This window comes from Streptopelia decaocto (genome assembly GCF_964273445.1).
Source record: "Streptopelia decaocto genome assembly, chromosome: 11".
Lineage (NCBI taxonomy): Eukaryota > Metazoa > Chordata > Aves > Columbiformes > Columbidae > Streptopelia > Streptopelia decaocto.
This window is the reverse complement of record NC_138666.1, coordinates 13,703,220-13,728,607: the sequence shown is the minus strand read 5'-3', so window position 1 is coordinate 13,728,607 and position 25,388 is coordinate 13,703,220. Positions and strand designations below refer to the sequence as shown.

The 25,388-nt window shown below is 39.4% G+C and overlaps 1 protein-coding gene across 10 annotated transcripts in view; it reads left to right on the top strand.

Annotated features, from left to right (window-relative positions):
• Positions 1-25,388, top strand: part of LOC309444915 (uncharacterized protein F13E9.13, mitochondrial-like) — a 49,157-nt gene that overhangs the window by 11,349 nt on the left and 12,420 nt on the right. For 3 of the 10 annotated variants that reach the window (XM_082063226.1, XM_082063228.1, XM_082063229.1), the window contains exons 5-7: positions 4,736-4,886; positions 6,855-6,982; positions 12,961-13,056. In XM_082063226.1, the coding sequence (XP_081919352.1) occupies positions 4,736-4,886; positions 6,855-6,982; positions 12,961-13,056 (375 nt within the window). Of the gene's footprint in view, positions 1-4,735; positions 4,887-6,854; positions 7,091-12,960; positions 13,914-15,060; positions 16,468-16,812; positions 18,403-25,144; positions 25,252-25,388 lie in introns of those variants that run through there. The other 7 variants (XM_082063222.1, XM_082063230.1, XM_082063227.1 and 4 more) reach the window with 6 other exon arrangements.

The following is a 25,388-nucleotide window of genomic DNA, read 5'->3' as shown; positions in this document are numbered from 1 at the left end:
GAGAATCGTACAATTTTGTATTTATATTTTTGATTTGAAGCCATCTTAATTTCAAATATTTGTTCTCAGAACAACAGTTCATTCTAATGATGTTCTCCAAAGACATTGTTATCTTCCTTCTTTCCTAAAATGTTCTTTGTGGAGAAGCAAGTCAGAATTTGTTTGCTACAGTTACTTTTCAATTGGTTCATTATTAACAGGTGTACCATGTGTTTTTTAGAGGTGTATAATTTCCTGTTTGTAGTTTCTGATATAATTAACTACATCTGCTTGAGGTTGAAACAGAATGATGTGTATAAGCAGGTTTTCTGAGCAAATAAAAATACAAATGCTCCCTTATTTATTTTTGTTTAGCAAATATTACTGGTTACCATTTCTTAGTGCTCAGGAGCGCCCACAATATGTTCACTAAGTCTGAGTCAGATTTAGGTGTAGTGTTTGGCTTTCCTTACTTATTTATCAGTGTGTCTTGTTTCCTGAAGTTAACCATTGCATTAATTTCATGTACTCGTGGTGTTTGTTGTTCCAAATTACATGTCTTTTCTTTCTTAGAAAGTTTGCTAATTGTGCAGCACTGTTCATCTTAGAGGAGACTCTTGTATCTAAAGGAATTGCACAAAAGCCCTCAGCTGCTATTTGTGTTTTTCCTTGCATTAGTGAGATGTTCTGCTTAGCTCTAACCTGTCAGTGTAGGTCTTTGCAGAGGAGGTGCAGAGCCTTTGTAATACAGGGACTGTATGCTGGTGATGCTCCCTTTATTATTTTGCACGTTCTGCATGCTCTCCATTACCAGCATGTGGCAGTGATTGAGAAGAAAAAAGTAACTGACCCATCATTAACCTAATGGAGACAAAGTTAATGGTGAGAAGAAGGATTTCAAGAAGTATTGGCCTGGCCATCTGCTGGTCTTTGAGGCATAAAACAGTCCCCATAGCTGTATCTCTGTAGTGATGCTTGGGAACACTTCTGATATTCTAGGTACTCCTCTCTGTTGTGTCTTGAGTCCATGGGGTGGAAAACCAGGCACATGGGCCACAGGCACGTTCTGGCCAGAGCTTCCATCTGGGTGCCTGGGAGCAAGGACTGTAGGTCTACTAGAGAATGTAACTTCCCCACACCTGGGTGAGCCTGTGTTACACTCCTCAGGGGCTCAGTTTTTAAGTTTATCTTATCTCGTCTCATAAATTTAGAATAGAATAGTTCAGTTGGAAGGAACTTAAAATAACCATCTAGTCTAACTGCACCTCCACCTGACTGTGAGAGTGCACTTCTTTTACTTTAAGGATCATGTTACTAAAATCCCATTTCTGAATTAGTCTTCATCAAGGATAATGACACAGTTGGCAGCTGATTAAGTGATGCTTCATATCCGATGATATCCCAGGTACCCAGATATCTCCACGGGTTTTTTTTAATTATAAAAGCAGCTTTGCTGTCCGAGACCGTTCCTTTCCCTCCCCCATCAGCAGAGATATTGTCCACAGGAATTCACTTGCTACAGCCTGTTATAGTGTTTAAGGTGGGATACAATTGGGCAAAACTTCATACTGCTTTTTTTGTTTAACTGTCACTGTGTTAACGCTCCGGTGGGGGCACGCAGCTGAGCTGAGAACTGCAATGGGTGTGCATGCCCTGGGAGCACCCATGGGTGCTGTGGAGCAAAGGCAGCGGGCACTGCGGGCTCTGCTCTGAGCTCCATTGGAGATGCTTCTCCCAGGCCTGCCATTCCTGCCGAGTGTGGAAGGAGCTGCTGCAAGATGATGTTCTGAGTGGTGATGGGTCTTTGCAGCATGGAAATTGTGTGCCTCTTGCATCAATAGCATGTGCAGTCGATGCTTCTCTGGGTTTTCATTTTCAGCACAAAATCAGTCTTTTGGATTCTTTTTGAATTAGGAAGGCAAGAAGAGCTGAGAGGCAGGATTTCCTGTGCATGTAAAACAAGATATCACCAGTAAAGTTACCGGCAGCATCTCGCCTTTGTGTGAAGGCAAAGACATTTGCCTGAAGTCCAAAATTCAACAGCAATCAGGAGCTGCTGCCTTGCAGAGGCCAGATCCTGTTTCTGTGAAAGCAGTAAATCCAAGCTCCCAGCTCCTTTTGGCTTTATAACTCAAAGAATGAACATACCTGAGAAAGGGCTTCTCAATGGTTGCAGCCAATTCACTTTTTTGGTGATGTTAATATGCAGTGAGATGCACATTTGCAGTATTTAAGGTGGATAAAGTAAAAGTACCATTTCCTCTATCAGCTCAGTCTTGAAATATTTTCTTGCCCAGCAAAAGAGGTGCTTCAGTCTGTCATTTATTTTTAATTTTACTTTCAATCATAAATTATCATGGGAAGGAAAAAAAATAAAGCTTTTCTCTACAATTGTTAGACCTCCACAGCTGTTTAGGCAAAGCTGTTTAAGTAGGATTAAAGTGGAGTAACACTAACTTCTGAAAAAGAGACAAGCTCCAGTTTCTTCAACAGGCTCTGCAGTGGCTGGTTACTTGATTCCATGTCCTTAATACAGTCTTGAAGTTCTATTTATTAGGTTTCATTGGAAATTTCCTGTTCTTGTTCTCCAGTGAGATTACAAAACTGTTTTGTTCCCATATAAGTCAGAAACGGGACTGCCTATTAGCTATTCAATGGCTATTACTTTTCAACTTGCCAAATGTGAAAGTAAGCAATAGTATAATTCTCACAGTTTTATGAGCATAAAAATGAATTCATTAGCGGAATCTGATTATGGCTTCATAAAACAGAAGGGTAATGATTTGGTGCCTGCACCTATTACAGTTGGTTAAAATTTTTATTTTCACAGCCTTCAAAAACCCAGATAGAGGGCGCAGCTTTGTTAAACTAAGTACAATCCTAATGTTTAGCTGCAAGTCTTAAATTACTGAGTTAAGGGAACAGAAACAAAGCATCGAGAAAAAAACCTGTAAGCAGTGAGTTCAGTAAATGAAATGACTCAATGAATAGCCCCTGTCCTGAGCTAGATATTGTGATGGCTGTGAAAATGTAACATATCTCTAGACTCATCGATAGTCTTATGGTTAGAGAAGTAACTTTTGTTATTTAACACTGAATTGCAGTGTAAACTTGGATGATTTAAATAGAACCTGTAGTTTTTGTTCCTCGATAGATACCTCAATCTAGCTATTTGCACCGTATTTACTACCCAATGTCTACTAGTGCTGGTAACTATGCTTGTGGCACATTCTTGTCTTCGGATCCTGAGAACACTACATGCTTTCCACCCGCCAATCTCCAGGCTCAGGACAGCTCGTGTTTGATTTGGCACCTGTCTGGGATGTTTCTTGTTAGCTGGAGTCTGTGTTGCTAAGCAATACAGGCTCTTCTCTGTCAGACATCAGCTTCTGTTTCTGCAACTTCAGGGCTTTTGGAATGCAACTGAAATTTAAAAATAAACAGACACCTTGTCATTTGGTAAATACATTTTAAAGATCGTTTGTGTTTATATTTGAAACATGCTAAGGTGAGGCCTCTGTTGTTCTCTGGTGGGTGGGATTGCATCCCTGATGGCTGCTGTCACAGCAGCGGTTCTCTTGGTGTGATATCAGCTTTCATTAAACGTGCAGCTGACTGCAAAGCTGGAGCAGCGGCAGAGCTTCAGAAGGGCTTGGAGGAGACCTCTCAAGCAAGCTGAAGGAGCAGCAAAAGCTGCGCAAGATGAGTGCAGAGCTTTTACACCTGTCTTAAGTGACGGAGAACAGGGGATTACAGAAAGGGAGTCAGAATTCAATCTTGTGCCTCACAACTGTGGACTTATTACCCCAAAGCTTCAGTATTTCGACATAGATATTTCAAGGCTGGGGGGGTGGGGGTGGCACTGAGAGTAGATGAATGTCCTGTGTGAAATCATTGCTATTTCTAAGCTTCCTCTTCAGCATCCAACCCATAAAACCTTCCTAGGACAAAAAATAAATGGATACGGTGGAAACCATGTTGCTAAGACATGGCAGAGTTGATGGTCGGAGTTCAGTTTGGAGTGGAATGGAAAATGTTTCACTCTTCCCAAACCATATCTTTTTGTACCTTTGGCACAGATCTGAAAGTAATTTCATGTGGTGCTCTGTAGACAACACAAGCTACATTCAGATGGAGAGTCAAACAGGTTGTATATAATGTGCCACAGGCTGTTTTCTTGCCTGATTTGCTAAAGAGAGAAGACATAATGCTATTCCTCTGTGTCTGCATTCTTGTTGCTTTTTCACCGAATGACCAACTTCAGGGGAGTAAATGTTGGGAAAGAAGTAATACAATCAAAGAGTACCTGGAAAGAGGGGAGAGATCCAAGTTAATGACCCTTTTTGGAGAGAAGACATGTTGTTAGGACAAAGGAGCCGTGTTTTGACCCCCTGCTCCTCTGTCAGCACGTGTGCAGTGGCACGTCAGGGTGAGAGTGGCGTGAGCTGCATGGGGACAGACCCACCGGGCCTGGGAAAGAGCCGTGGGGACAGGAGAAAACCGGTGGGCTCTGGGGGAGAGACGTGAGCTGAAGGTGGTAAGATGGAAAGAAGTCGGAGAGAATATTGGTGAAAATAGAGAATGTAAAAAATATGTGGAAAAGCAAGGTTGGTTAGCCCTAGAGCATGTAGAGCAACTTGTGCTGGGATCAAATAAGAGGGGCGGTAAGGTGGGGTTTTGTTAATTTTTAGGATTTCTGGTTTTCAGTCTTCAGTTTTAGCTAAGATATTACTGTTTTGGTTTTTTTTTTTTTCAGGTCTTGATTTTATTCGGGCTGAAGGGTTTGTGTTTTCTCATGTTGCTGATGAAGGGATTATAAATGCCTGTGCAGGTGACCTGCTACGGTACAGAAAACAAATCGGAGCAGAGAACATTCAGATTTTCGCTGATATTAAAAAGAAACATAGGTAAATACAAACAATATTTTATGTAAATATCAATGTAATCATGATCTTATATTTTTCTCCATTTTCTGATTTTTTAATGCCTATTTATTGTCTATTTATGATATATTGCCTATTTATTATATAGAGTGAACTTTATTGTTCAAGCAAGGTCTTGCAGTGCTATTGTAGGATCCATTTAAAAATAGATTTACACCTGTAAGCTGCAGTTTGCTGCATATGTGAAGTTTGCAATTGTTTAACCTCCAGGTTAAATGCAGACTGTAAAAGTTTTACATGTGGATTAGGTGAGATTTTGTGTACATGCCTATTATGTTTAAAGAAGCAAGGCATCCAAGGTTATTTTTAGTTATGCAAGCAGCTGCCATATAAAAGCATTCCAATCATAATATTTTGGCATTTTAAAAAGCTATTTTCTTTTTTCTTTCCTGCCAATAATACTAGTTTCTTTTACTTAAATCAGTGCTGTCTATGTACGGATTATGTTCTATGATTATCAAACAGAAGGAACTTATGACAGATGAATCCACTTTCTTTTCTGCTGCTACTTTATCATAACTGTCATGTGGTACTTTCAGCTATTTAGATGTCACTCTTTGGGTTTTTTTTTCTCCAGAAGAACTGCTCAAGTGTTATGTATTATACATGCTAAATAACCTAATTAAAATGTTTGTGTGTAGTATGTGGGTAATCATGAGAATAACCAAGTCTGGAAGATCTTAAATACCTAATGAACAGGTAATAAATTTCAAAACAGAAAGGAAACAATGCAGCATGGTCAAATGAAGCTTTTAAGGTCCTTTCAGAGTGGTTTCTTTCTGATTATTTCTTTATATATATGTATGTGTGTGTATATATAAACATATAAAAATATGTTGCACTAGACTTTTTTGTAAAAGAAAAAAAAAAGGTTTCTTTTCTTTGTCTTGACAATTGATGAATTAATATTTGGATTATACTTTCTGTTGTTCAAAGGGTTTGCTTTTTAAGAAAGAATACGAAGCTTTTGTCTCAGGCAGATTTGTAAGCTGAGAAGGAAATGTTAAAGGACTTGTTGGTTGAATTTTTTAATGTAGAAAAACATGCCTGTTGAGAGCTGCTTGCCTCCTGTTGTTTAAATGGAGAGAAATCATTTTTGTAGTGTACTTGCTGTGTTACAGCAACCCTCCACACTCTACTTTCAGGGTGCTGCCTCGGATTGTGGGCAGAGCATCATCCACCCAGGCTGGTCCAGGAAAGAGGTTGGCTCCATCACCACCCATCGTGTTGGCCATAGCTATTGTTTTCTCCTTAAATACAAATACAGAAACAACAGCCAAGTGTCAAATCAGCAATGGCTGGAATTCTTTCAAAGTTCAGAACTGTTGAAATTAAAAGCTATTGTTGCTATAGGTTTTAGTCAAAGAGCGTCACCCATATATCAAAGACCGCTGTTGAAAAGCTGGTAATTGATGTTTGTAACTGCTGTGTAAGATGATTCCTGGGATTATATAAATAATAACTATACTTTCTGCTAGTTGAACTTTGTGAAATGAAGTGGAGGGTGTTAATTCTGTTCTAGGCAACAGAATCTGATTTATGAATGACTGCACATCCACAGCTCCCACTTGAAGTCGGAGAGCTGCGTGTGCTCAACATGTCTGAAATACAGGTGCTCAACATGTAAGCAGCTGTCTCAATTGACACTTGGTGGCTCACACTTTGCAATCACTCTTCAGAGATGGGAGATCCAGGGCAGTAGACCAATCAATCATGGTTCCCTGATGGAAAAGGTTGGGTTTTTTTCCTCTCGTTCATATCTCAATTTTACTTCCCGTTTTAAAACCAGATGCTTACCCTCTCTCACAAAGCCTGCCTTTGGTTGTTCTGGCAGCCGGGAGGATGAAGAAACGCAGTCTAAGCATTCACCAAGATGGATAAACCAATGTGTGTGCCGACAGTAACCCCAGGCTCCATTCCTGCCGTTGACAGTGCGCACGCCCTGACAGCCGATGTCAGCGTGGCCGAGACCGCGGCGGCTGCCGAGCTCTTCCTGGCGGACGGCGTGGTGCTGACCGGCACGGCCACTGGGCTGCCCGCCCGGCCGCAGGACCTGGCAGGTGAGAGCCAACACTGCAAGGAATCAGCTTCTGGAGTCACGTAGAAATAAATCTATAGACATGCTGTTCCTTAAGGGAAAAAAAGACGGAAGGAAAGAGAGTCTCACTGTAAGGTTTGATTTGATACAGCAGAACTAACGTGCACTAAGGTGCTAGTCAGATTGGCTGTCATATGGTACTAAACAACAGTTTGGCAGGACAAAAATGAAAATTATTTCAGGCTTTTATAACACTGAATGATGCTGAGGCTTTAATGAAAAAAAAAAAGTAAAAAAAATTAAGTAAAATATGTAAAAAACCCCTGACTGTTCGGTTTCTAAAATGTCTTCATATAAGATAAAACTACCTTATTAGCTGCCTTATTAGAAAACTAACTAACTATAAATCTTTTCCATTGAAGAGTTAAGCATTTTTATCTTTCACAATAAAAATGGAAGTTCTACAAGAAAAGAGGCATTTTGATAAGACAACAAGCCAAATAGGAATATCAGGGAAAATACTGCTTAGAAGGTTTTGGGGAAGAATACAGGTTAATTGGTAGACAGAAAGATATTACATCAAAATAAATTTTAAATGGTGTGGACTTCTCATTAAGAGTGTCATTTGACCTAAGAACTCTGACCTTTGCAAAAGTTTTATAAAATTGTTAATATTTTTATACTGGCATAAGTTTGGGCTGTCTTCATGAGAATGGATTACCCCCATGCTAGAGTTAAAATTCTATTATGGGGACGGGGCATTTGATATTCATCACTAATTTAAATTTAGGTTAATGACTTGAATTTGAGGGTCTAACTACCTAAAATAGAATGTGTATGTTTTCAGGTTGTATTTTTGCTGGCATGTTTAAACCTCATGTGTTTTGAAGTTCCAGTGCAAAGTGAATTGTATTCAACTTATGTTAGCTGATGAGGGTGAGAAGCATACTTGCCATAGATACCTGGACCTCAAAAATCTTTTGAAATAATATGAAATCATTCAATGTTTTCAGGGGTTTACGTATATCATACACGCTTAACAGCATTTAAAATGAATGTCGAGCTTGTCAAAATGGGGTTTTATTTCATACATATTAAACTTTTGCCAAATAGGTTATAAATGACTATGCTTCAGTCACCAATGTTAAAAAGAAAATGATGATTTGGTGTGAATATTGAACTCTTGAATTAGTTGGGTCTTCTGGTACAGTAAACTGGAATGATACATGGAACAGGTGACCCTGAAAGCGAGGCGTATTTTTAACACTACCAAATTTCAGTAATCTAGAGCTCCAGCCCTAACTGCAATCAAAACCTCCGCCACCTTTAATGCAGATTAAAGAATTTAAAAAGGTATTTGATAAGTCTTGGGTCAAAATCCTAGGTTAAATTCTGCTTTCACAGTTGCATGTGCAACCTTCACTGATTTCCTGTGTCAGAGAGCAGAACGTGACCTCTGGGCCCACAGGTTTTTCACCACAGGACTCCAACCAGACAGCACCGGGGCTTCTGCTTTTCTTTCATGTGGACAAACATGTCAGTCTCAGTCTTGTTCTCTTTCTGGGTCCAAAGAACAAAATGAGTCGGAGCTGGCAGCTGTAATGAACTACACACATTAATTTTATGTTTGGATTTCTGCTATGAAAGCAAGAATCTGTGGATCACAGATTTATTTTGCTTAATATACAGGGGTCTGGACATTAGCAGGCCCTCTTATAAGAAGGATGTTGGCTTAAAACAGTTAATGGAAGAACTTAAAAATCAATATTCCAGGGTATAAGGAAATGACAAATTAGGCATATCTATGTCAGCATGTTCTTAAAAGGAATTAGATATACAGTCTACAAAGTTGGTGTTGATGTGAGTGAAATTTTGCATTTCACGAATTTATGCAGCCCTGGAAGTGCTGTATTACGATGATACACACAATTGGGCACCTTTCATCACGCTGCAAAGCATTTCTTGAAAGCAGAACCAAGAGACAGATGAGATTTTTGTCATGTCTTTAGCTTTGTTGTGCAGTAATATAGAAGTGGTTTTGCCTTTGTGTTGAACTGACTGATTTGTGATGGGGTGTGGGAAATGAGTGTTTCCCTGTCAAGCCAGAGAACTGTTTTCAGTGGGTTTTGTTTGTTGTTTGTATTGTCGTCTTCTCAGCGGCAGCCGCGGGCATCGCTCCTCACAGCGACTGGCAGGCCGGGCATCAGTGGTCGATGGAGCACAAGGCCTGAAAATCAAACTTCAGGTGACCGAGGAGCAGAAATTATAGCTGAGCATTTTGAATTACAATTAATTTATTTAATAAACCATATTTTCATTTAAGAGGTTATAGAAGTTTGTTCCAGTTTGCTACATTGTGAAACGTGCTTCGGTTGGAGAGTGGATCTCTCAGCTTTTCTCTTTGGGGTATAATTGCTGTTTTGCATCCAGGCTGTATTTTAAGTGACCTAAGCTTTGTGTATTGACTGCTTAGTTATCTGGGTGAGCAAAGCAAATGGCCTCAGCTCAGTATCCAGTGGAAAATGGGGTACATTGTGAAATCCAACAGCTCGCTGTGACTGTCGCCTCCTTAGTTATTGTTCATAAAAGGGGTGTCAAGACTGGTTCACCCTCTCACCTTTCAATGCTACATTTGGGTCAAAAATAGAGGCTGCTGCCCTTGCGGTATCCTCAGAGATAAACAGGAGATGCGAGTCTCTCATCTGTACTTTTTGTGAGCCCTAGATTTAATGACAGAGAAAACATCCTTTGAATTAAAAAACCAAAATGTGTTACAGCGGAGCATTATCATAAACATAGTGTTGTGTACAGTACTGCACGCTGCAGTGATTATTGCATATGAAAAAGCTGTTAAAGAAGAGTAGTCGAGCAAGTTATTTGCACAGCGGTGCTCATTTTTACGCTGCTCTTTGCCATTGTTTTCAAGCTAGGAGTATTTGGCCATTATTTCATGTAACTTGTGCATACCATAGTTCAAATGCTTTCATTGTGCTTTGCAACCAAGCACTATTTCATGTGATTTTATTAAAGACGTGTCTGCAGATGTAGTCACAAGAAAGAGCACAGTGCCCTCTAGTTACGGTTTATTGAAATAGGGAAATGTGCAAGTTGCATAAACTTTAGGATCTTGTTATTGTAAGATCACAAAATTGTCTCCTTTTCTCTTTGTGTCAAAACAAATATAATCAGAAGAGGAAAGTCAGGAAAGCTGAGAGAGATTTAAGGCAAAGCTTTGTGTTTAGAGGCATCTTGACAATGACTGAACGTTGCCACGCAAAATCAAATTTCACTGCTGTTGCTTTATTTTCTTTTACAAGTTAGAATTTGTATTAATGCAGACAGTAGACGCATCACCTTCTACTAATCAACTTTAGGCCTTGATATGCTTGTAAATGACTTAAAAGCAGCATCTGTAGCATATTGAATTAAGTAACCCAGGCTCATTGCAGAAGGAGCACTCCCATTGCTGTTCTTCACATTGTCAATCTGAATAAATCTCCAGCACAGGAGATGTGTGTGGACTCCATGTGTCATGTTTGGATTGCAGCAGGAGTTGGATACCTTGCTACTTTGGAAAGCTTTGGGAGTTTTTATAGTTTCACAGTAGTCTTTGGTTTCATTGGTTTTTACTCGTTGCCTAGTAGGGCTGAGCTATTGTCTTACACCCGTGTGATCATGCTCTGTTTAATTAAAACAATTACCTGCTGATGTTCCTTATACACTTCTTGTGAAAACAAATATTGACTTAGAATGCAATTCCTCTGGGAATTCAGTAAAGTACTGTTGTACAAATCTCCGGTCAGTTGTAGTACCGTAATTATGCAATGGTATCTATGTAAAGCAGATATATTTCTAAAAGCATGTAGATACTATATAAATAAAATGCTGATTTTTCTAGAACAGGATTTCAGTAATAATGCTATAAATAACTAAAAATGAGTTATTTTGTTGCTGTAAGTTGGACGACTATAAGAATATAAAATATGCATAGAAATAACTATAGTTTTAATCATATATGCATGATCCATCTCATTTCTTTAAAAATTTCAATAAGGACTGTGTGGGATGGTTTTCTTTTTGTGTTAAAATGTTTGTAAGAAGGAGTTATTGTTCCTAGATGGAAAAATGGTGGGGCATGTGACATAAAAACTGATTCAAGAGCATTTTAATTGATCCCCTTTCTTCAGTGAGATAGGAAGGTGAAAAATAATTAGTCCTCCCTGAAGCATAATTAATAAGTTAGGCTTCTGATGGAACTTCATTTAAACAGTGTTTTGAAGCAGACTTTTATATGTATGCTTTCCCTAGTTACCTCAAATTCTAACCATCTTACTTCAGCTTATCACCAATTAAAGCAATTTATGTTTTGAAAGATCAGAAGTAATGCCTCACAACATCTCTGTAAGTAAGGGATGAAGCATCCAGTCCTATGATTGACTCTTAGATTGGTCAGTTTGAAACAAAAGGGTGAGAGGAATGCTTAGTAATTCTTGAACTGGGATTTTTTTTTCCCCCAGAGCCTAGTACCAACCCAGATTCTGCAGAAAATACTCCAATAACCTTTTATTTATCTATGGGGAACCTTTCTATGGCCAGAACAGGCATCCTCTTTTGGTTTTTTATTCTAAAAAATGTGAACTATGGTAACTCTGAACAGTCAGTTCTGTGGGAATGCACATACATTTCACAGTGGACACGACCACCTGAACTGTGGGCTGAAATCCACCCCTGTGTGTTAGGAGTTAAATGGATGTGTAACATTTTGAGCCTTGTTTTGATATTTTGTCTATTTGTCCCTTTGCAACAAGGTAGAGGGTCAGATAATTAAGACAGACATACTGTATATAGAAAAAAATAATTGGCTTTTTTGTTCCATTGCCATTCATAGCAAGAGAAGTAGTAGTTATCAGTACTATCTCTTGCTTTCTGGTACTCTAGCTGGAGCTACCAATGTAGTCTATACAACCACTACTTGCTTTCCTATTTCCAAACCCCTGAAATCTATCATGAAGTAGAGCGTACATTCCTTTTCTCTTCCCTGTGAAGAAGGCCCTTCTTGTTTCTTCACTGAAAATCTTCTAGTTGTCAGCATAGCATAAATTCAGCAAGGAGACCTGGCCAAAATACACACCTGTCAAATTGCCATTATTGTGATTTAAACTGATGACTGAAGAACTGTAATGAGCACAGTTCTGCCACTGTAGTGATCTCACCAGAGCTGCAAAAAATAACCTGAGCTGACACAATGAATGGAAACAAGAATGGCATCATCTTCTTCTCGTGGCTGTGTTTTGATTACTTCATGGAAAGACTGGAGGAGATGATTATTCACATCTTAAGGTGAGGGAAATCAAGAACACAGCTGAGTCTCCAGATGAGGCATGGGAGCCCATGTGGTCACTCTGGCATCAGTAAATTCTTTGCCAAGGTGATGGACCTGGTTTGCCTGGAATCTGTACTGGATGCTACTGCAAGACAGTAGTAAACAAGAGCTCCTTTCTGTGTATGCGTAGTACTGCAAGCACAACGAAGCCTCTAAGCCTGATGGTGCCAATCACAGTAAGTGAAAGGGTCTGGTCCTGCTGTGCAAAAACTTCTTATCAGGGATAAGGAATATAGTAAAAGGCAGCACATTCTCTGCCAGCCAGTTCAACTTAAAATTGCTTAAATCTTGTTCCTTCAGAATAAAGAGGGGTACAGGTACCAAGACCTAACTTCCATACCACTGAAACCATCCTCTGATATGTGGCCAGGAATATTCCTCTGCAGTGTTTCATACAACAACAGAAAGCAAAAGAAAATAAAAGTGAAATTTTTCTTAACGGCTGTCCAGAGCTAACGGGTTTTTTTTCTAGAGAAGTTGTTTTGTTTTATAGCAGAAGAAATGATGAGTTTCTCGATACTCACCTTTCTCTATTGTTGAAAAACTACACAAATTAGAGTCTTGATAGAGTTTCAAGGATGGGACTTAACCCTAATTTTGTTTTTTCTCTCTTTCAGAGGTTAAACGTGCTGTGACGATTCCTGTGTTGATCGGGTCTGGAGTGACTCTGGACAATGTGAGGAATTATTTGGATGCAGACGCTCTAATAATAGGTTCGTATTTCAAGAGAGAAGGTTATTGGGCAAATGGTGTTGATCCTGACCGAGTAAAGAAGTTTATGGAACACATAAGTAAACTGCGAGAATGAATTTGCCAGCAAATCGTGTTTCTCTGTGTGTAGAAGTGCAGTATGATACAGCGTACAGAATTAATGCACAGACATGTGCTTGAATGGCTAATAACATTAAATGAAAACGCAATCATCTCCGTAACTAACTGGCAAACATGGTGACACTTTACAATAAACTGGTGCTCTGATGTTTGTTTCTAGGCAGCACATTTCTGTGGCTCTCAAAGCCATCGCCAGTGCAAAACCAGCTCTCCAAAGGCTTGTGTAATACGTTCTCTCCTATAAGTAAAATGCTTATGGAGCTTTAAGAATTTGTAGCAAATATTCATCACAGGTGAGCTGAGTTTTGTTTTGCCTCCGAGTACAATAGGATGCCCTAAGTTTACAGCTAAGAGTATTGTAAATTGGACAAGTTAATTAGCCTTTCAGTTTCCCCATCTGTAAAATGATGATAATAGTACCTACATCACAAAGGGGTTGTAAGACATAATAAATGAATGTACAGCACTTTCATCTCCTGAAATGAAGGGCTCTATTAAAGTTCAAGATCATTATTTTTTCATTAGAATTATGCATTTATTACAAAAATGCAGTAATTGTATACCATACAAAATTTTAATATAATTGGGCAATTGATTTATTTACAGTACTTATTAGAGAATAAATGTAAATGTTTAATTACGTTTTAAGTAGAGTTGGAATTTAATCAAAATGTTTTTCCAAAAATCAGAAATTTTAATAAAGGTTTGTTATTTTTTAGTAAGTTCCTACAGCTTTGTACCTCTTCAGACTGATATTAGTGGTGCTAAAAACTGCCAGGTTCCTTCCATTTGCCTTCCATAGTTACACAAGGTGTAATTATGATGAAAACCTTTCTACCAAAGCTGACAGCAAACACAGATTTTCATTTTTCCTGTGAAATGTAGAGGAAAAATACGACAGTCTTACTGTGTGCGTTGTAAGAGATTCCACGTGAATTTGATCTTTTAGCTCTAAGGAAGCTTAAAATAACCCAAAGAATACCTGTAGTGTCATGGTTATATAAAATGTGGGCATATGTTTTCATTCCTGGGGACTGGGAGCTCAGTTTGTCCTTTGGGATTTCCCTCTCTCTCTTTCCTTGACATCTCTGTCTCAGGCTTCTGCTGATGCTAATGAAAGTTATATTGTAGATATCAAAGCAAGTGTATGAACACGTTTTTTGTGTCAGCTGGCAGAATGCCCATACTTCTCTGAACAAAAAATACATCCTCCTTTCAAAGGCAGAAAGATTTTCAAGAAATTTAGTTTAATTAACACTGTGGTGATTCCAGAACATCACACTGTGAGATTAAGTCTTCTCCTCAGGTTTCTTTTTTCTAGATCAGTCTGTCTCCCACGTGGCTACCACAAGTCTGATGGGGAACGGCTGAGGGAGCTGGGGCTGTTCAGCCTGGAGAAAAGGAGGCTGAGGGGAGACCTTATCACTGTCTACAACTACCTGAAAGGAGGTTGTAGCATGGAGGGGGTTGGTCTCTTCTCCCAAGTAACAAGCAATAGGATGAGAGGAAATGGCCTCAAGTTGCACCAGGGGAGGTTTAAATTGGGTATTTGGAAAAATTCATTCACATAAAGGGTTGTCAGGCTCTGGAACAGGCTGCCCAGGGAAGTGGAGTCACCATCCCAGGAGGTATTTAAAAGACATGTAGATGTGGTGCCCAGGGACATGGTTTAGTGGTGGACTTGGCAGTATTAGGTTAATGGTTGGACTCAATGATCTTAAGCTTCTTTTCCAACCAAAATCATTCTGTGATCTGGTTTAGTCTTTAAATTCTCTGCCTGAGTAATGAGTTCTCTCTTACATCCTCTATTGTGAAAAACATCACATTAAATAAAAAATGAATTTAGATATGAGTAACATACATATTTTTTATCTTTGTGTGTTTAGGACTGTTTTCAGGCCTTCTACAAGTTGCATATATTTCTGTACATCATTGCACAGAAGATTTAATGATTGTTGTCCCAACAGATATTTTCTATTACAATTGTTACTGACTTTGAAATTTATTCTCAGTAAACATGCAAGCAACGAGCACTAGCCAGTGCTCTAGTGCCGTAAGAAGAGTAAACATCTTCAAGTAGTCAGCTGAAAACTACAACAAATACACTGATAAAGATTGTTCAGTGACGATACTTATTTTTAAAGAAACTGATTACAGTTGCCAAAAGTCACAATCATCACTGTGTGAAAATATAGTGTGTTACCAGCATGTTTCTTGAATTGGTTTCTACTCATTCACATCCTAAAAACTCCCAAGTGACTGGAACTCAAATGGGCTCTCATCTGAATGGAGGGGGTGGTGAGAACTACCTCAGTGCTGCATGCAGGGTCTGAATGAGATGGTGTCATACATGGTAGTCTTTGTTAGACAAAAACCCTAATGAGTTGCTGTAATACTCATGACATGCAATGAATCCTGTAGACAGCACTTTCACTATCAGGATTTCATTTAACACTCCACTGTGTAACCCTTATGGAAGGATCAGACCATAACTTGGGTCTGCATTGTTACGTATGAGTGGTAAGTGCAGAATTTCGGGAACAGAAGTAAAGGAAAGCTAATTTAAAGCCTGGAAATGTGACTGATCACCAACTCTTTATCATTCTTTGTGCCGAAAGTGTTTGTCTAGCAGCATTAAGCATCTGCTTGCCTGTTTCACACAGATGCTGGAAGAAGAATCTGACCTTTTGTTCAGAAAGTGTTTGAATATTTAATGTAAAAATATTAAGTTATCAGAAAGGCTGTCTCTTTTGGGAAGACTGTTCAATTTTTTTACAGCCCAAGTTGTTAAAGTACTTTGGAGCATGAACAACTTCAGAGCAGAACAAAGCAGGCAAGTGCTAATGTGTAGAAACTCCAGAAGTAAATAACAGCTGTTCAAGAAGACTTCTATTAAATATGTATTAATTAATTTGAAGTGCATCACTTAAATATGTGAAGAGATTATCTTGTGTTAATTTACATTAAAACACAGCACTTGTTAGCCTCATTACAGTATCTTAAGTATATCCTGAGCTATCACCTCATCCTACATTGAACATTTTGTTGGGTGTTGATTGCTTTTGATTTGCCCTTTTAAAATGTCAGCTAGTGGCCTCCCTTTCTTGTTGGATCTCTTCCTTCTCTCAGATTGTGCTCTTGCATAGTACTCACATCCATTCTGTGCTGAGCAGAAAAAACTTGAAAATAGATTGTGAAAATACAGCAATAATTGCCCACCTGAACATCACGTGTGGTTCTTGCTGTTAACTGAATGAACCAGAGGAGAGAATGTAAGTGTCTGTTTGTGTAACAAAGTGACTTTACGTGAAGATTCAGTATCACTTTTAGGACAGGAAAAATACTTAGTAAAAGTAGAGGTCTCCTTAGTAATGTTATAGATAATTAAAATTCACTGGTAATAATAGGCTTTGTCTAAGTCAATGCATAAGTCTTAATACAACTTCATTCCACTCATAAAACTTAGATATTTTTATCTGGACCTAGTAAGCCAAATGTTTTTCTACCTATTTTGGTGCTGAAAATATGTAAGCTTGTAAGATTTATGGATAATTTCCAGATATTTCCTTCCTGGTGTCATACAGGCAGCTAATCCAGTTGCTAGGCTATTCTTTCATCCCATTCTTTTGGCTCTGCAGATTCCCTGATTACAAGTTGGAGTCCAGTTCTTGTTTCCTGCACCTATTCCAACAAACTCCTCACTGGTGGAAAATGGAGGAATAAAAGGACTGGCAGAGCAGGAAGGGGGAGGAAAACCAAAATACTCGGCTTTAGCAAAACCTAGAAGTCAATGACGAAGTGCTACATTGCACGGTTCTATTGAGAGAAGTGATTGGGGATGTTTGCTGTAGTTTCAGGTTGTTTGCAGCCTCTTCACTGAAGACTTTATGAGTTCACACCTGGGTTATGTTTCCAACATCACCTCTGCTGATATATGTGCTCAGGGAGACATTTTTTCCTAAAGGAAAGCTGAAGTTTTGCAGGATAATTATGGCAATAAGGGGTGATAACTGTAGCAAAATGCAGGCTTGGAATTTGCAGCTCTTTGGTTTAAGAGCAGATTACAGGTTTGCATTGCAAAAACTTCCCTTGCTCCCTGCGCTTTTCCCCAGCATCCAGTCAGTGTTTGCTCTACTGAGCAACATAGAGGTTGAGTTTAAGGACAGAACTGTCTGTGGCTTTTTTCTTGCACATCTGCAGTGCTTATCTATGCGACCTAAATGCTGCATTGTTTAGAAATGGAGGAGAACTTGGCTGAGATATTCTTTGTTGGGGACTAACATGCCACGGTGTGTAGTAGAATTGACTCTCCACTCTGTGGTCCCCATTGCAGAAATACCATCAGAACATAAAATCCTTCAGAGAGAGACAGAGGATTCTTGGATTCCTGCCTTGGAGGTGCCAGGGAAACCCACCCAGTTAGCTTCTTGCTTTTATAAGAACTGGGGCTTGTACTGGGGCTTGCAATAAATTGTTTATGTTGAGGCATTATGGAATTTCTCTCAATTATTTTCCCTACTCTTAACCATTGTTTGATTGTTAGTGACAAGAATTATTTGATCCTTTGAACACTTGCTTTAGAGGTAAAACCCTATTTCCCTTAGGATGTCTGTTAAAAACCTGTGTTAGGACTAATAACTTCAATCACATTGTTCTCCTATGGTGGCTGGTTAGGAATATTCTATTGAAGAGTCCATGCTTGGTCAATATGAAGTCGAAAATGTTGCAGAGTTTCCTGACTGCACTCATGTTCCTGACTCCATCTGTCAAAAAGACTTTGACGCTCACTCATTCGGGTCCAGACAGACCTGTGAAATGCTTTCCTTGGATTATTCTTCAGCTTGCAAAGTTACTACTTGAAATGTTGAGGGCAACAGGTGCTTTTTCACCCCAATCTTTAATAAACTGATTTTTCTGGGGGAAGGAGGAAGTCTTCCTGCAATGCAAATAGAAAAGCCTTTCACATGAGGCAAAAGGGTTGCAATTCAGAACGTAGTCTGTTTCTTTGCTTACAGTTTGAAGCTTTAGAAGAATTAAAGGTAAGGAGAGCCTAAGATGTTTCTTATTAAACACTTAAGGAATGGAAAAGATGTGTAGGGTAATTATCTTGATTAAAAAACTGTTGATCTTATTAACAGGTAGTTTTCTTTCAATATGTCAAAAAAGGATTTTGCCGATTTGAGCTGAAATGAATACTCTCTGTTTATGTTTAAATTCCCTCTTTCCTGTCACTGTCAAATTTTCATTGTTTCACAAAGTAAATTCAGTGTCAGACAGCAAGTGTTGGTGTTTCATAACTTCTTTTTCCAGAGGCCGTCGCTCTCCTTGAAATGAACAGGACAGAGATGCTGTTTGGTTGTGCGGAATGCTGAGTTATCGGGTGTTTCTCTTCTGCTTGTAGGCATTTGTTTCTGAAAATAACTTCTACGCTTGTAGAAGCAGAATGAGGAACAGATGAAAATTTCAAAAAAATGAAATGTTGTTGTCGAGGGAGCACATGGTCCGTGTTAGTTAATACAAACAGGTTAGAATTAATACCAGGTTAAGCAGGTATTAATACCAGGTTCTTGAATCCTTGTCCATCCTTGATTTTCCCTTTTGTATATTAAAATGCAATTTCTACTTCTGCTCTACCATGTGTTCAAAGGGAGATGGAATATCCGCTGTAGAGTGTAGGAGTTCATGAAGCAGTGGGTGTTTAGGATCCTGTTATTAGTTAGCAAACAAAATTAAGTGTAAAAATGTAAGTTAATCATACAAGAAATTTTAAATATTTCAATTTGCCCAATCTGATATGAAATGAAATGTTCAAAACGGTAGTTAAACTCAGAATTGTTCGACTTTGTGCTGCAGTCCCTGTACTAGCTGTGCCTTGTCATACCGCTGTCAGAATGAGGTGACAAAACAGAGGACATTGAAATGTTTCATACAAGTGTGGGAGGAATCCCAAATTCAACAGTCAACAAGGATGAAAAGGAAGGCAGCAGAGTAAGGGCAAGAAAAGATGCTCAAGTTTGCTGCAGTTCCTGCCTCATTGTTTATTCCAGCTTCCTGCTTTTTCAGTTTGCCTCTCGAGCCTTTCTTGTGCATGTACATAGATTACAGTATGCAGAAGACTAAGAATAAGCTGAAGGCAGAAACTGCCTTAATGAAGACATTCTTGTGATAGAAAAAAGATTTTGTTGTCCACAGATGCGCAAAGAAAAATAGAAAAGCAGCTGCCCTTAGAAATGCAGTAAAAGTAGAGATGAGCGCTACGTCATGATGCTTTAGTCAAAATCTGATGTGTTGAAAGTCTTTGAGAGGATCTGTACTGTTGTACAGAGATATAACCAAGAGGAGAAACACGAAGCTTCTGCTGGAAAAATACTGCAAGCCTCATCTGTTAGATACTGTCCTGAATGGTGTTGACTTTTTGTCAACTTTCAGCTGGAGAATAAGAATAAAAGGAAATAGCTTTCAACTGCTCTGTTATGGATGACAATATTAATATTGTGTCCTGTCAAAAACCTCTGCTTCCTTAAGACCAAGCTATAGAGGTATAGTCATGTGCTGTCATCTTCCAGAGGAAGATTCTGAAGGTTGACACAGCATAAAGGTGATGGAAGAAATGTACATGGCAAGTGGAGTGGGTAGGTGAGATGAAACGGAGCTGAGACACCGCACTCAGTGAAGGCTTCTGGCTCACCCGGCCTGCAGAATTAAGAAAGCAGGGATGTAGGTGGTCAGTAACGAGTGATTAAGTTTGCAGGTTATCTGCACTACGCCCATGAGGTGGTGAGCACTGGGGCTTGGGTGAATTGGGATGGCTTATTTTACTCCTTGCACTATCTGTTTAAAGTATCAACTGGAGCGTTCAGGAGAGCAAATGCAGCTGATGGCATTTGAGCTGTGGAAATTATAGTTTGAAACACTTCTCTAAGAGTAATTTGAGAGCTTAAAGAATTATATGACTAATATTTCATTTGGGCACTGAAAACCTTCACGTTTCAGGAAAGATTTTTGTATTTTTTTCTTTTACACAGCCTTGATCAAATAGCCAAAAATATTATTGGATTCCTCTGAAGCACCAGCCATGGCTGCAGCAACATACCCAGCGAAATAGATCAGTGGTCCAATCTGCTTTGACAACTCCTATGTAACTAAAAATAGGAGAAATAGAAGAGGAAATTTGTAGGGCTGGTAGTGGCTTGTATTTTTCAATAATTTATCAAGATTCAAGAGCACAGATTTCCTTTGGGAAATATTAGTTCTTAGGTTTACAAAGTGCCTCAGTTGTAAATACCCATAAAAATGACAATTTGGTAGGTCGTATTTATTCTTAAGCGGGTCAAAGGACATTAGCGTATTCCTACTATATAAATCTGTCAAGTACAGAATTTCTTTATGCTCCCAAATCACAAAAGCGCCTCTTACAGTCAAGGAGAAAATGTCGCATTATTGCCAATCAAGGACAACAAGCAAGCATATCGATCTTTACCCAATAACTTTTGCCCTCCTCGCTAAGTTTTTATCACTGAAACTGGACACATCAAGGGATTGGATTTAATATATACATATAGTGCTGATTTATTACAGGAGGAGAAATACAGTCTGGCCTTACTTCTAGCTCAATATTTTAACACTTATTTTATTTCTTGCATGGAACCTTGCAATGACTTTTTCTACAGACAGAGTGTATAACTTTCAGATATCCCAGGATGTGCACAAATCTTAAGCTCGCAAAGGTACATTGGCTGTTATATGTTTGCACGCATCTTGCATTTGGTGGTCTTACAGTCTTGAGTCTTGATTTGGAGGGCTCATGTACACGTGAGTCTGTAGCAGGGGTGCTGTTGGTTTCAGAGAGGCGTAACTAAAGATAAGTTTAGGGACACTGGAGGCTACATAGGCACTAAAGTTCTGGATGCTGCTGGCTGAGCCTGCTGTGAAGATGCGCTGGTTTTCATCTCATCTATGGAGCTGTGTACCTAAAGCCTTATGTATAAGGGCTGTTTACCAGTCACAGACACTGGAATGCAGCAGAGGGCTGGCACTGTCCTTGGTCTTTCTGTGTTCTCTCTCTTGTTGGTGAAACTTGTCAGTTTTTTTGTTGATCACTGCAGAGTGTTTGGCCCACTCCACAAATGCAGAATCTTTGAACTCTCTGTGTACAGTGATACCCATGGCTATGGTAGAAGTGTGATCAGTGAATTACTTATTGGAAGGCAAGTGCATCTACAAAACCGAAGGGAAAGATCTTAATCACAGAATTACAGAACAGTGGAGACTGGAAGGAGCATCATCTAGTCCAAGCCCCCAGCTCAAATCAGGGCCAACTGGAACAGGTTGCTTAGGATCTAGATAGGTTTTGGATATCTGCAAGGATGCAGTTTCCACAACCTCTCTGAGTAACCTGCTCTAGTATTTCAGTGTTCAAGGATAAGCTACTGAGTTAAAAACACAGGTCATGTATGTCAGCAGGAGCAGATACCCGCTAATTTTGTGACAAAAAATGTATTAAGCAAGTATCCCAGAGAGCAAACAGCTCTCTCTTATTGTGTAATTATAAGTCTTGTTTGTTTTTTTACCTGTGTGGGAAAAAGATGCCAGTTTTGATTGCTCTTCGGCTGCTTAAGAGCCGGGCAACCCCTCCACAGAGTAAAAGGATGCAGAAGTAGCTGATGGATTTGTTGCTCATGTTCATAATGATGTGGAGAGAGCTGAAAAGGCCACATCCCACTCCGTTATTTCCTGATGGAGCGGGCAGAGGGACATATGTTGAATTTCTCCAGATGTGTCCTTCCCCAGCCAGACATCTTGTCAAGAGGTTATTTTCAAGGATTCTGTATGTTTGTCAGGATTTCCAGATGTCTAGTAATGCCAGCATTTTCTCGGCACATGAGCAAATCCTTTCTGCCGAGCATGTATCGCAAATCTGACGCTTATGGAAACGCTCCCTGCACATGGCGTGCACACTCACAGTAAATCTGATGCAGCTGGGGCTCTTGTGCGTGTGCCCTCCTGTGGGTTTTCACAAGCACAACAAATTGAGTGTGTCCCAAACATCTTGGGTTTACTGTGTGTGTTCAGACCATCTGTGCAACACATGTACCACACCTCTAGTGATGCTTTAAGGGCTGGGCACAATACGTAGTGCCTGGTGATGCATTTCAGTATAGAAAGAGTTCAGAACAAGACTGTGGCACACTCAGAAATCATGCTTTTCACTGAGAGCCTCTAGGAAGAAGCTGATTTTTGGTTCTGCAGTGTCCTGACTTGTCTCAGTCCAGTAAGCCTTATCCTACCATCAGTGTGCTTTCCCATTGCACAGCTTTTGAAAGGATCTGAGAAGGCAGTGGGTTTTGATTTGGGGAGTGTGTGTATCTTGACTGGAACATATTTTCTTCACCAATGTGAATTCAAGCCAGAAGAGGAGAGAAAAAGGGAGTGAACAACTTGGAGTTGAGAGGAAAATATGACCCAGGGTATGCATTATCCATTTCCAGTGTCAGATGGAATTGTTGAGCTTTGCCAGCCGCCTTGAAATCACCGCTCCAAATCAGGCCCAGAAAGTTACAAGTATTTCTATGTGATTCTCACCTTTCCAGGTAAATACAGAAAGCTGTAGCTGCCAGAGCAGTGATGAATCATGACTTCCTTCCATCCAAAGAGCCTTGGGCTTTTTCCTCCTCCAAGCATTTAACTTAACTTGCAGGGCTGATGGAAGAGCGGTAGATTTTTTTTTTTCCCCCCAAATATCCATTTGCCTTTCCATTTATCTACTTTGATCTAAAATATAGAACCTGATGGATGCCCTAGGTAAATCAAACATTTTCTGTCTGCCAAAACGGTTTTGCAAATGCTTATTTCATGCCATTACCATTTTTCTGTTTCTAGCAGTAAATCAAAAAGTATCAGCCATTCATCCACTTTAAAAGTAATGCCTTTCCTTTGCATAATTACACATACCCAGTGGAGATCTGTATGCACAGTAAATCTATTCCTTTAAAAGGTTTTGCCTTAAGTACCACAGTGACATAAATTGGTGTAGCTCAAATTTATTTATTTAAAAGGTTTATTCTTTTAACTGATCGGGTAACTGTTCTACTTCCATTGTTTGATTTGGGTGGGGAGGGCTTTTATTAATGTATCAGATTTAATTCTGCAGCAGATGTTTATGTAGAAAGGTCTCGCTCTTTACGGGACTTGTAGCAATTGATATGTGTGTGTAATTTATTCTCATTACAAGTTTATTCTTAACTGGCGTTCAGGGGGTCTTCACTGTATCTCCAGTAGATCCTTGAGAATTAAATAGTTTAACGAATGTAATGAGCAAACCTGAAAGAAATACACATAGAGAAGCATATGTATTTGGACCTTAACCCTCCAAATTTGCAAATAACATAAGTACAGTTCTATACGTGAGTGAGAAATTGCCAAAAATAAATATCTTCCAGTCATAAGTACCCCAGACAGTATTTTGGCAAAGGAAAGATTGAAAAAAAAAATGATCTCTCCATCTTTCTGATGTTAACTTGCTCATCTTTGTAAGTTGGGCTTGTAGCTCTCAAGGGTGTCAAACCTAAAGCAGACAAGCCCAGCTGGTGGAAGCCTGGGAGTGAAATGATTAATTCTTTAGCAGATCCGAGTTTATTTTTAGGCTTTATAGAATAATATTCATTTTCACTCACAGGGAAATGATAGGAAGTATCTTAAAAAACAAACCAAACCAACAAACAAACAAAAGAGACACAAAAAAAAACTTTACCAGAATGGCACAAAGTAATGAAACACCAGAACTTCACTACAGTTGGGCAGGTAAACATATCCCAATTGCATTTGAAATTTTGGCTACAGTATAGTCCTGCAAATATTTGCATATGTGTTCAGTTTAGTGCATGTGAGGATTCTTGAGATGTGCACCAACTCTGAGGATACACCAGATTGCAGGTTAGATTATGATATGAATGATGTCGTGGAGAACTGAACAAAATTTCTAGTGTGAATGTATTTTCTATTAACGTATTTTTCATGGTACCAGATGTGAAAGTGAAATTAAAGGTGTCTGTATTTTGTAAGGTTACACAATAAAAACATGCAGAAACATTCTGGGGAGAGGATGGTTCCAAGGTCTTGAATCTCGTTTGGTTAACAAAGGTAGTTTCATTATACAATCAAAATATTCACCCCTATGATTTCACACTATCCATGTTATCTTTTTTGCTGGCATCAGAGTGTTGTTGACAAACCTTCCTACAGTTGGAAAGGAAAAATGCTTTAGTATCCAAGGCAAACCTTGGAAAATGCCATTTCCTTGGAAAATGCCATGGGATGCGAAGGTACATATCATAATCATAGATCTAGCAAGGACTGTGTATTGGAGGGAGGAGGTTTATTGCAGGCAGCTCCACATTCTATGTCCATTAAGGTCACTCTTTTGAGATTTCATTTAAAGCAAATCTGGCTTTTTGGGGTCTTTTTCTAACACATTAAGTAGATCAGAGGTTGCCAGCTGTCCTTTTTGATCACAATTGATGGTAGTGGTTGCAATCATATGGCTTCACGGTGATGTTGGGGAAGGGCAAATACGCTGGGTATGGGGGCTTGGGGAAGTGGGGAAATATCCCATTCAGACATGAGGGAGCAAGCTCAGCACTGGGGTTTTGACCTCTGTTGATTTATATACCCTGAAAGTCTGACTCTGATCTTTGTTTTAGGTCAGTTCTAACCATTGCATTTCACACTACTACTGCTCTGTGACAGCGAACAGCAGGCTTGCTTTAGTATTTAGGTTGATGCGCAGATACACAGTCTAATCCAACTGCTCCAGCCAGCCTGGGGTGTTTTCAGAGAGACGTATGCCTTGGGTGGAAAGTGGTTTGTAGTGGTTCTTGATAATTTTAAGGGCAGGATTGTGTGAAGTAGTTGCCTGTGATAGAGGCTGGATTACTAAGTGACAAAGATTTCTCTCTAAATCCTGTGTCCTAGAATGTGCCCATGGGAGCTGCTAACGGGGAGCACTGGAGACCGCAGCCTTCCCCACTGGAACAGCCTCCCTCTGTTCTGCAGTTGGGAACCAGAGGAGCCACCTTAAAGGGTGAGAGCGTACCTCAGCTCCCAAACTGCCTCATCTTTGTCTTCCCATGCTGTTTGCATCGATGCTAATCAATGTTAATTATGGTAGTGGGGCCTGTGATGTACTCATTAGAAGAGCCATCCTATTTTTTCAGTG